Source organism: Oryctolagus cuniculus, chromosome 9, assembly GCF_051225735.1.
Source record: "Oryctolagus cuniculus isolate XC-2025 breed Fujian yellow rabbit chromosome 9, ASM5122573v1, whole genome shotgun sequence".
Taxonomy (NCBI): Eukaryota; Metazoa; Chordata; class Mammalia; order Lagomorpha; family Leporidae; genus Oryctolagus; species Oryctolagus cuniculus.
In genome coordinates this window covers 123,713,681-123,725,642 of record NC_142875.1, presented here as the reverse complement: position 1 = coordinate 123,725,642, position 11,962 = coordinate 123,713,681, and the positions used below count along the sequence as shown (strand labels likewise).

Sequence of the window (11,962 nt, the reverse complement as noted above, 5' to 3'; positions counted from 1 at the left end):
CTGGTTTTCAGCCCTGCAGGGATACAGCCTTGAAGCAAAAGCGATCTTTATGGGTGCCTCGGTGTTAGCCAGGTGCACTTAGCTTACCAGAACCTTGGTAGAGTCTCGTAGGAATGGGACAAGGGAGGAAGAAGAGGCAGCTGTGGCCGTGGCCAGAGTGGGGGAGGGGCCCTGTTCTCCAGAAGAGCAGTGGGAGCCCAGGAGTGGAGGAAGAGACCTAAATCCAGAAGTGGAGGCAGCCTCCTGGTGTAGTTTTGGAGGCGGCCTCCTGGGGTAGTTTCCCCAAGGCGGCTTTAGAATCTGGGAGTAGGGGTTGAAGCGTGCCCGGCTCCGCCCCAGGTCACCCTGCGACGCCGCACCTTGCATTTATCAGAGTTCTAGCCATGGGCTAAGTGGCCCAGCTGTGTCTCAGCTCCTAAGCTTCCTTGTATCAGAAGGAAGTAAGCTGGCTCGCGCTCTCGCTCGCGCTCTCTCTCTCTCTCTCTCTCTCATTTTCAAAATTTATACTTTGTTGCAATCCAGGAGAAGAAAAAAGAATCAAGTCCACTCTTGCTGGAAAAGCATCTGAAGCCACACTGCCCGCTTTCTGAGTCCTTAAATTCGATCCGGAGTGAAAGCCTTCCAGACCCCTGAGGTTCGTGACAAGTTCAGTCACACACTTTGCACACTGACTCCTGTGTTTTTGACAATTCACTGTGGCTGGCACAGCCCTGGGGAGCCAGTGGTCAAATGGTCCTGTGTGTAGGAAGCTGGAGGGAGACCGACTGGGGGCAGACCTCACAAGCTTGCCGTCGCTTGCTTGGTCACAGCGTCCCATGCTCTGCGGTTGTTGGGAGGGCTTTGCTCTCTGCAGCCACGCGGGGTTGGGCAAAGGCTGCACAGTGAGGTGTCGGAGGAGCAGGGTCTGGGTGGAAGTCACGTCCCGTCCAGAAGAAGAGGTGGCCCAGAGTCTCCAGGTTTGGGAGTTCCAACATGGCCACCGGCGTCTCCCGGTGCCGTCCCCTTGTCCGAAGGTATCCAGGCCTCCTCCACAGTTCCAGGCAGCATCCGGTGGGCCTGAGCCCCTGCCTCCCTCTCTGACAGCTTCCTTGTGGAAGCAGCAGTATCAGCCTGTGTGTCCTGCAGGAAACCGCAAGCGCCCTTGTCCCCTCACTGCAGAGAGCACCTTGCCAAATGGCAGACTGCGTATCTCAGCTGAAATCTGTGTATTAGATTTCTGCTGTAGGGTTAGGGTTAGGGTTAGGGTTAGGGTTAGGGTTAGGGGTTAGGGTTAGGGTTAGGGTTAGGGTTAGGGTTAGGGGTTAGGGTTAGGGTTAGGGTTAGGGGTTAGGGTTAGGGGTTAGGGTTAGGGTTAGGGTCTGTGTGTATGGCCCCCATTCCTTTGATTAACAGATCTTCCTTCACACCTTCTTCAGCAAAGCAGACTCCCTGTATGCACCCGAGCTTTGGAAAGGATCAGTAAGCATAGGTACATATTTGTTGGAAAGAAGTGAATGAGTTGTTTCCAAGCTGGCATTCCCACCTGGTAGTTTTATTTTCTCTTAACTATAATCAGAATTTTTAAAACAGTAATATAGTGTCTCATGTTAGTCCTACATGTCTTAAAGGCTTATTAAAAGACATAGAGGTGGCCAGCACCACGGCTCACTAGGCTAATCCTCCGCCTTGCGGCACCGGCACACCGGGTTCTAGTCCAGGTCGGGGCAGCGGATTCGGTCTGGTTGCCCCTCTTCCAGGCCAGCTCTTTGCTGTGGCCAGGGAGTGCAGTGGAGGATGGCCCAGGTGCTTGGGCCCTGCACCCCATGGGAGACCAGGAGAAGTACCTGGCTCCTGCCATCGGATCAGCACGGTGCGCCAGCCGCAGCACGCCAGCCGCGGTGGCCATTGGAGGGTGAACCAACGGCAAAAGGAAGACCTTTCTCTCTGTCTCTCTCTCACTGTCCACTCTGCCTGTCCAAAAAAAAAAAAAAAAAAAAGATATAGAGGTAACACATAAAAAATAATAACTTCTCATGACCTATGAAGATTGAGAGAATATGTCAAGGGAAAAAGCAGGTGACTGGCTGTAAAATTTCAATAATTCAATTTAATGTAAATGTAAAAATCTATGACTGATGTGTTTATGTCCAGATTGGAGAATGGAGCTCCGTTAGGTATTTTCTGACTTCACTCAAGAGAGAAAACCTTTTACGGATTCTTGAATGAGAATTAATGTCCCACAGAGTCAAGTCTATCAGAGGTGGTTGGTGTTAAACAAATGTTGGACGTGGCCGGTGCCGCGGCTCACTAGGCTAATCCTCCACCTAGCGGCGCCGGCACACCGGGTTCTAGTCCCGGTCGGGGCGCCGGATTCTGTCCTGGTTGCCCCTCTTCCAGGCCAGCTCTCTGCTGTGGCCCGGGAGTGCAGTGGAGGATGGCCCAGGTGCTTGGGCCCTGCACCCCATGGGAGACCAGGAGAAGCACCTGGCTCCTGGCTCCTGCCATCGGATCAGCGCGGTGCGCCAGCCGCGGCAGCCATTGGAGGGTGAACCAACGGCAAAGGAAGACCTTTCTCTCTGTCTCTCTCTCTCTCTCACTGTCCACTCAGCCTGTCAAAAAAAAAAAAAAAAAAAAAAATGTTGGACTGTACATTACAGCCTAATAGGCAGTGGACTGACAGTGTATAAACGCTCAGTAAAGATTTGTTTTTAAAAGTTTGGGTTAAACATGCTTCTATGATAGGAAATTAGAAGTTTTGTGAAAAGCAGAAGTGCCTTGGGTTCTACTTCTGCCTGGAAAAAGAACTGACAAAATGGCCCCATTCAAACACTACCACATGTACAGATCAACCAGGAGGGATCCCACCTGCACATAATTCCATGTACTGAATGTCTGGCAACAACACTTGGGCCTATCTAATTGTAAATGCAGGATCTCTGTGTGAGGCCCATTGCATGATGTTTCTGGTTTAAGAAAAGAAAGTCTCAGAAGGAGACAGCAAAGCAGAGCTACTATTCTAGAGTGATGAGAGGACAGCTGCCTGCACCGTGAGGATCGGGTCACAGGCTACACAGAACACGCTGGAAGGAAGGAAGAAACCGACACGCACTAAGCCCCTTCTCTGAGCCCATTGCTCTGCGGAGCACTACCTCGCCCGTGATGCTCAGAGCAGCTCTGTTTTTCTCTGCGGATCGCCTATCACTGCAGGCTGAATGGTTTGACCCAAATTCACACAGCCAGACTTCCAGACCCAGGAGGACCTGCACCCTCAGCACCGAGGGTGGGAAGTCCAGCTCAGAGCACGTGTGTGGAATCATGACCGCTTTCTTCTGTCTTCCACAAGCTCTTCTAATGAAACAGAAACAACCACTGCATTTTCGAGTATAATGAATGATCTAAAGTGCCTCGGAGTTGGGAAGAAGAGGGCCTGGAATTCAGGCTGGAGATGGGAAAGGCTTTGTGTTTTTCCGTATAATCAGTTGTAGAACAGGATTGAATGTGGAGCACCCAACGGGCATCCTTTCTTTGGGCCATGCTTTATTTGACATTAACAGATACAAATCACAGCCCCGCCTTCCAGGTATCACGCACGTGATTTTTCCAGCTCGAAAATTTTTTTGCCTGCTCAGCAGTTGCCACCGTGGTCTTCTATGATGGTTTCAGAATGAACATAGAAATAGGGGCTGGAACCACAGAGGAGCCTGAATGACTGAGTTCTTGTCTATTCCAAAATCAGATGTTTGAAGTAAACACCCACCTGAGATATTTCATGCACAACGCACAGTCACTTGAAAGCACATCCAAACACCGTGTTTTCAGGGATTACAAGTATTTTATTAATAAAATCTGCGCTATCCACATCCTCTTGAAACACAACCACCTCAAACATGTCAAAATACTTTGTTTTCCCCTCGCTAGTTGATCAATGCCAGAGAGATGGAACCACAACACCAAAATCCCGACCAACAGTTTCGAGGGGGAGAATCGCCATTCAAGATAATAGAGTACTAGAAAATCAGAAGACGTGAACCAGGGTATCCATTTCAAAGGCTAAACCACGAAGTCTTCATCCAAACGAATGTTTCCACTGTGGTCAAAATATCTGGCCATCAGTTCTTTTGAACGCTACCCTGGACACGGTGTCATCTAAAACATTAGATAGAGTTTTGAGTCTGGTGAGGAATGCTAGCCAGCCCGATTTACAGAAATGTATGGCTACGTAGCAGTAGTTCTGAGCAGTCGCTAGACGATGTGAAAGTCTGTTTTGTGACGGGACGTGATTGGTTCTGCAAGGCGACGTCCAAGCTCATTTCTGCGATTTTCCCTCAATAACACGGTGCCGCTGTCCTCAGCGTCCCCCCCATCACCCTCCATCCCACCCGTCACTAAAAGTCGATCAACATTTTCCAGAGATGCTGCATGCAAGAACATGAAAAGACTCTCATGTGCTGGACATGAAAGGAAAACACATATATAACGGGTCCTCCCTGTCAGAACAATACACAGATGTGTGCAGCTGGAAAAGTCTCAGAAGAGAGCATACACATTTCTCATCCAAAAAGGGGGGAAGTTTGGCCTGTTACTTGACTACAGTTTCTAGGGCCCTGGTGCAGCTATATTTTTAGGCCTGGCTCCAAGGAGCGGCCTACGCACGTTTGGACCGAGCCAGGGAGGTACAGATGGCTGTCACGTGAGAGCACAGCCCGATCGGGCCGCTCTCTTGCAAAGTCTGTACATTTGGGCTGCTGTATTCCTCCCATTTCAAGCGCTGCCAAGTCCCGGCTGTTCCTCCGCCTTCCAGAGCCTTGATTCACTTACTTCTCCCGAAGGCGGTGGGAGAGGAGGAGGATTGCGCAATTCTGACTGTGTTATGGTTTGGGGGAGACACTCACCATCTTGGCTCCTTGTCAGGTTTTAAATGTAACATTTTGCTAAGTGTAAAGCTGTGTGTCTGTTCCTTTTCTGTTGTCGTTATTGTAACTTCAATATTTGCAAAACATAACATCAGAATACTTCAAATCCAGCCCAAAGCAGTTTGTTATTCATGAAACCCAACTCTTACACATGTCAGTTTACCAGGAGCTTGCAGCAAAGGACGATTTTCTCCCTTCCTCCCTTCCTTCCTCCCTTCCTTCCTCTCTTCCTTCCTTCTTTCTTTCTTGTTCCTTCCATCCATTTATAATCCTTTTCTCTCTCTCTCTTTGGTGATTCAAGGATAATTCTATCAATCAATAGCAAAACCCCATACTCTATTATACTAACATCAAAGTCAGCTCTTATTGGTGGCATTCCTTGGAAAACAGAAGCCTATCAGTTAAAATTATTCTACCATTTGAAATATTCTGTGAATCACTTGGAAAGCATAGAGCACCATAAGGGTGGGGGGAGTCTTTGATTTTCTCATGTTAAAAACCTGCAGTGTCCGTTATAAAAAGCTGTAGGTTGAAAGTGTTAAGGATGTGCTTCTGGTAGCCAGCATTAAAACTCTGCTTTCCTACTCTTTGGGGGACAGCCTGCAACATGGCTTACTCTCTCTCATATTCTTCTTACGTAGGAAACTCCTCAGAGAGCTGAATGGATTCAGTGATTGGCACAAAGCATTTTTGGGTCCTCACCAGGAGGCATGGTGTCCTGTCGATGGAGTTTCTGGGTGTGATCATTCCTACTCCAGAGCTGATCTGCTGAGCTGCCAATCAACAAGTCACAGCCTAGGAAGGCTGTGACATTTGTTAATCAAGTCCTTAACCTGGAAGACATGCAAGGTACGTGCAGTCCCCCAGCTGACCGACTGACCATTTTGCTTTCAGTTTGGAGAGTTCTGTGGTGTACAGATTGGCACCACTATCACCATCAGCGGAATCACTCATCTGCCTTCCAGGGCAAACAAGAAAATGCCTTTCTCTTAACTACAGAATTTCACTGTTAGCAAAGTGTATCGATGGGCAGTGCGGAGAGGCAGAGGCAGCCCAACTGCTGTCTTGGATTTCTGCTTTCAGTTGAGTACACTGATAGAGAAAGTTCTTGACAACATTGAAACTGCAGGAAATTCTGTTTTGAGCTCCTTTTGTACATCGATATTGTTCAGGAGTTTCCCATCACAGGGGACTTGGGCTTGAAGTCACGCCACTTCAAAACAAAGCAAAAACTACCCTCTAATCAAAGGACGTAGTGCTTAAATAAGGACTTGAAAGCAGAATTGTGAGCTGCTGGCTGGACTGTGCCTACGAATCAATAATAGGGTTATGAGCCAAATACAGTTTTGTGCACAGAATACATCTGCACTCGCCAGCCTTCTTCAAAGCTATTTAGCTGCAAAGAGAGACACTCTGCAATGTGCCACAAACGTGCTATTTGTACAAGTACTTCCTATTATAAATGCTCTTGTTTTTGTTTAAATTGGTGTTTTTATCCTGAGCTATTAATTAAAAAAAAAGTTTTCCCTTATAACGCTTGACTTTCAGAAGAAAGAATCTTTAGGCCTCTTCTCTTACGAGAATAATTTCTCTTTACACTGGCAGAGCTGCCTAAGTACAGCCAGAGCTCATTAAATAGACTTCTGAGCATAATTATAATTAACAATTAGCTAGAAATTAGGTTGAATGATTTGTTGTAGATGATAGAATGGAAGCGTAATGTAATTATTTTTAAACCTTCTACATCATTAAGAATACAACTACCACCATATTTCAATTATTGAGAAGCAGAGAGCCCTGCCAAGCCCCGCGCGAGTGATCTACGTACAGAGCCAAGCGAAGGCAGCTGAGACAGCCGCCCTGGCCCAGGTGTTTATAATTACTTGTATTTTTGCAAAGCCTCTTTTCTGCTTGGCTTTCCAAGCTATGAGGGCACTTCAGAAATGGCATTAAAAGATAACTTTAGTTTGGTCCAAACAAAATTCTGAAATCCGTGAATCTTTTTTTTCCCCATATTATGCATTTTCTGTGAACTTTCTGAAGATCCCTATATATGTGTGGATCTTAATTTTTTGGCAGCAAAATAAACTTCGAACTCCACTTCCCATGAGGTTTTTGAAGTTCGCTCATGTTTTGGGCCTTGACAACATCCGCAGTAGGGGAAATGAAGAGATTCCACCTGGTTGCCCAGTGACTTCTCCACACCTTGCCTTTCTCTAAGACGCAGTGGGGGATTGTGGTAGGAGGCGGGAAGGACCTGGGGCAGCCACTACAAACCTTAGACCGTATTAACCAGAAAGCCGTACGTCAGTGGTGGCGAAAGTGAGCATGAAGAGTAAACCCCAGACTGTGAGGACAGTTCTGTGCCATTGCTTCCCAGTTTGGTGTGCTTTTGACTTTGAATATCCCGCAAATCAATGTGTATCTTGTTGAACCTATACGAATGTTTAAAAATACAATAGAAACCTGAAGAAATGCTCTTTTGTTTCTTGAAAAATATAAAAAATATTCATTTAGAGCAGTAAATATTGGCAAAAGTTTTCTCTCTTTCTCCTTAAAAATAATTTTTCTTTTTAACCTCAGCTAGCCAGTGTGCCATTTTCTCTCCCAATTCTGAGCAAGATTCCTACACCTTCTGCTGCTGGCCTTCGGAAGCCGACAGGGGGCACATCCTGACCCCCACATAAAAGACCTGATACCTGTGTTTCCACATCACAAAGCAGGCCACCAAGCACACAAGGCCACAGACCAAGTTCAGAACCATCTGGACGAGCAGGAACACCTGGAAGGTGCCCGTGATGCTGGTACAGTCAGTCACATCCCGGTACACGAAGGTCCGGCTCAGCGGCTCCGAGGACGGCAGCTTGCACTGGCAGGAGTCGGGGGCGTTCTCACAGGTCAGGTGCGTGAGCAGCGAGTAGTGGTGGGCGGCGAAGGCCACGGCCAGCACGCACACCACCAGCCCCAGGGCGCTCAGCACGAAGTACAGCAGCTGAAAGAAAAGCCGGAGGAAAGTTCTCTGGGTTACAAAGACCACGGATGCCGACTCACGAAGCGAATCAGCGCACGCCTGACACGGGAGCTGTGCCCTCGTACACGGCACCGAGACGTGGTTCCTGAGCAGCGGCCCCTCGGCCACCCAGGTCCTCGGTGCCGTTGGCCTCCACGTTAGCTGCGGATCGACAAAGTCTGGCCCCAGTTCTCTCGGTGCCGCTAAAGAACGTCGGAATTGCCAAACATTTCAGCCCTTCGGCTTACACGTGAAATAACTGATAGAGATCCCACGATCTCATGGATGAGAGCAAACTGCAGTCCAGGGTGCAGAACAAGAAATGTTCCTGTGGTTGGACTCACATGCTGGCCACGTTCCTCTCAATGTCCTCCTGCTGAGGGCCAGGTGAGCGGCAGGGGCCCCTGTGTTTGGTGCAAGATTTGTATCCTGACAGTCACAAGGTGCTCCCCGGGCTCAGCGCGTAGCCCGCTGGTGAAGAAGCCCCATCCCATATCAGAGGGCCTGGGTTTGAGTCCTGCCTCTGCTCCCAATTCCAGCTTCCTGCTAATGTGCACCCTGGGAGGCAGCAGCGGGTTCAAGTGGTGGGTTCATGCCACCCATGTGGGAGCCCTGGATTCCGTCCCTGGCTCCTGGCTTTGGCTAGCCCCGCTGTGGCTAATGTGAGCATGTGGGGAGTGAACCAGTGGATAGAACTGCACTCACTCACTTGTTTCTCTCTCTCTCTCTCTCTCTCTCTCTCTCTCTCTCTGACTCTACCTCTCAAATATTTTTTTTTCTAAAAATATTTTAAGTTCCTCTTTACAAGGAACAATTCTGTTGAGTGAAAACTCCCTAAAGTAAGATTAGTTCCAGTCATTGCCAAGTTCAGATCAAAGTAGCTCAAGCCAAGAATATGCTGTCTTCCCACTTCCAATTATATGTAATTCAAAAATCAAAACGTATGTAAGAAACTATGAAATATGTGAATGCAAGTCCTCCAAATGAGTGATTTTCACACAATGACAACTTTAAGTGTTCAATGTGAAATACTTAAAATTTTGTTTCTCTTCCCTCAGAGTGGGGAGGAGGGTGCTGTGCCCCAGGCAGTGTCTGATTTGCCTGTGAGGGAGCCTGCAGAATCGTATGCACCTGTGCCGTGTGTCTGGGTCTCTGGGAGAGCATGGAATTAGTCAAAGCCATTTGTGTTTTAATACATCTTAATACGTCTTTACCAAGGCAGTGGAGGGGATCTGTGGACCTTCTCACAATGCTACTTTGAAAACACACACACACACACACACACACACACACACGGTTTTTCAGATAACTGGAAGGATTTTCAGAGATGACCTGTGTTTCTCTATCTGTGAAGCAGTTTATAGAAATGTGGTGTATCTCACGACCCCAAGAGCAGCTCACACCCAACATGTGTAATATTGTGGAACCAGAGAACCAGACGGATAAAAGTGGCAGCATTATTAAGGCTTTCTTTTTTTTTTATTTGCTCTTTTTAAATATCACCCAGAGGTCTCCCAACCACTGGTTCACTCCCGCAAATGCCCACAACAGCCATCCAATGGCAGGCCAGGTCAAATCCAGGAGCCAGGAACTCATTCCGGGTCTCCCACATGGGTGGTAGGAACCCTAGTACTTGAGCCATCATCTGCTGCCTCCCAGGGTGTGCAGTAGCAAGAAGCTGGACTTGGAAGTGTAGCTGGGACTGCACTGTGGCATGCAGAGGCCCCAAGTGGTGTCTTAACTGTAGTGCCAACTCTTGCCCAAGAAATATAAAATGTTAAAGGAAAATTTAATTTGTGATACTGAGGCAGTGCCTTGATGTTGTCTCTAATATATTCCGATTACATTTTATGTAAAACTGGAGTGTTTAAGGTCGGCGCTGCGGCTCACTAGGCTAATCCTCCGCCTTGCGGCGCCGGCACACCAGGTTCTAGTCCTGGTCGTGGCGCCGGATTCTGTCCAGGTTGCCCCTCTTCCAGGCCAGCTCTCTGCTGTGGCCCGGGAGTGCAGTGGAGGATGGCCCAAGTGCTTGGGCCCTGCACCCCATGGGAGACAAGGAGAAGCACCTGGCTCCTGGCTTTGGATCAGTGTGGTGCGCCGGCCGCAGCGCGCCAGCCGCGGCGGCCATTGGAGGGTGAACCAACGGCAAAAGGAAGACCTTTCTCTCTGTCTCTCTCTCTCACTGTCCACTCTGCCTATCAAAACAAACAAACAAACAAACAAACAAACAAAAACTGGAGTGTTTATACTGGTTTAAAAAAAAAGAGGGGGTTATTTTGCAGGGCTGATGGGACAGAATATTCGAAATATTCCGGGTTGTTCTAGAATATTGAGGCTTGATGATTTAGTCAAGCCCTTGGTGCCAACAGCCAAATTGTGCTGGCCATGCTGTGTGCCTACACCCACTGCGTGCATCTCTGTTGTAGCCCACGGAGAGCAGGGGACTCTCTGCTCTGGGAACATCAGTACAACCATGACGCCAACAAGGAAGGCCCATGTTAAAGTGATACTTTCCCGCCTGGGCCCCCTGCACGCTTTGTCACCAGTGAATGTGAACAGGAGAGAGAGATTTCCTGTACTGTCCCTGCTACTTCCAGTTCTACACACAAACACATTTGTAGCAAGCAGATTTCTGCAACGTTCATATGGGAAAAGCCCATTGGCTGAAATGGGAATTTTGTCTATTTTTAAAGGGATGACCTTTAGGCTAAGAGATGAAAAGATTTGCACAAGGCCGTTTCAGGCCATTTCACAAGTGCACAGAGGTACTGTGTGATGGTTAAGAGCATGAACCAGGGAGCCCAGCTGCCTGGGTGAGCACCTGCTTCTCCCCTCACTAGTCAAGGTCCTTGGGCAAATCGATCGATCCATGTGCACCTGTATTTCTGCATCGGGAAACCTGAAGTGCCGATCAGAAAGGCACCTACTTTGTAGCATCGAAAGAGGTGGTATCTGTTCAGGGCTTAGAACAGCGTCGGGGACACAGTAGCCCCAATTAAATATTTGTGAAATAAACAAGTTAGTAGACATGGGAAGAATGCTAATTCTCAGGACATCAGCCCTGCCAGCTGTGTCTTATTCGTGGACGTGGGGGAGTAGTGAGAGGTGTTTGGCTAGTAGGAAGGATGTAAACACATACACAAACACAGCGACTGCTAGTTGTAACTGAGCCTCTTCAACATGCTAGAAGCCAGCAAAACCACACATGTGCACTAACATCAGTGTGTGGTGCACCGAGCTGAGATGCCGCCTGTGATACCGCATCACCTATGAGGACTGCTTCAAGTCCTGGGTGCTCTGCTTCCCCTGAGCTCCCTGCTAATGCACCAGGAAAGGCAGAGGAAGATGGCCCAAGTGCCTGGGCCCCTGCCACCCAGGTAGGAGACCCCACTGGAGTTCCAGATTCCTAGCTTTGGCTGGGTCCAGCCCCAGACAATGAGGCCATTTGGGAGTGAGCCAACGGATGGAGAATCTCTCTCTCCCTTTCAGAAAGAAATAAAAATAGACCTTTACTAATAAAAATAAATCTCAAAAAATGTATCTTTAAAAACAATATATGTGCATGTGTGCACACAGAAGATAAGGCCCAGACGGTCGCATGGGCAGGGTGCTTGCTCTCTGGGAACTGAAGGGGACCGGAATGAGCTCCCAGACAAAGCTGAAGCCAGTGGTCACTCTGGGAGACACTAAGTGGCCGTTACGCTGGTGAGTGGCCTTTATGAAGATGTGATCCATCCGCAGCCCCCCAAAACCCCGAAATACCATGGGAAGCACAGAGGGAGTCAGCCGTGGCCTCCTGAGGCAGTGGAGAGCCCAGAGATTGGCTGGAGCTCATGCCCGGCCTGGAGATGATACAGAGAGCATCAGGAAGGGTCACGCTCGGCGAGAGCAGAGCCCCCACATCTGTCAGCGGCATCGCAGGGAGGAAACACGGCGGCCAGTGTGAGCTCCCAAGTGGGGACTGCTCAGCCTGCCGTTGGCAGTGACTTTGCCCCACTTTCTTTCCAACCCTTTATTTTTTTTTTTATGTTTCTATTTTTTTTTTTTTTTTTTTTTGCTC

The 11,962-nt window shown here is 48.5% G+C and overlaps 1 protein-coding gene across 1 annotated transcript in view; it reads right to left on the bottom strand.

Annotated features, from left to right (window-relative positions):
* Positions 1 to 6,204: 6,204 nt before the first annotated feature.
* Positions 6,205 to 11,962, bottom strand: part of SSPN (sarcospan) — a 32,785-nt gene continuing 27,027 nt past the window's right edge. The window contains 1 exon segment of the mRNA NM_001082050.1: positions 6,205 to 7,884. Coding sequence (NP_001075519.1) covers positions 7,519 to 7,884 — 366 coding nt within the window. The 3' untranslated portion in view covers positions 6,205 to 7,518.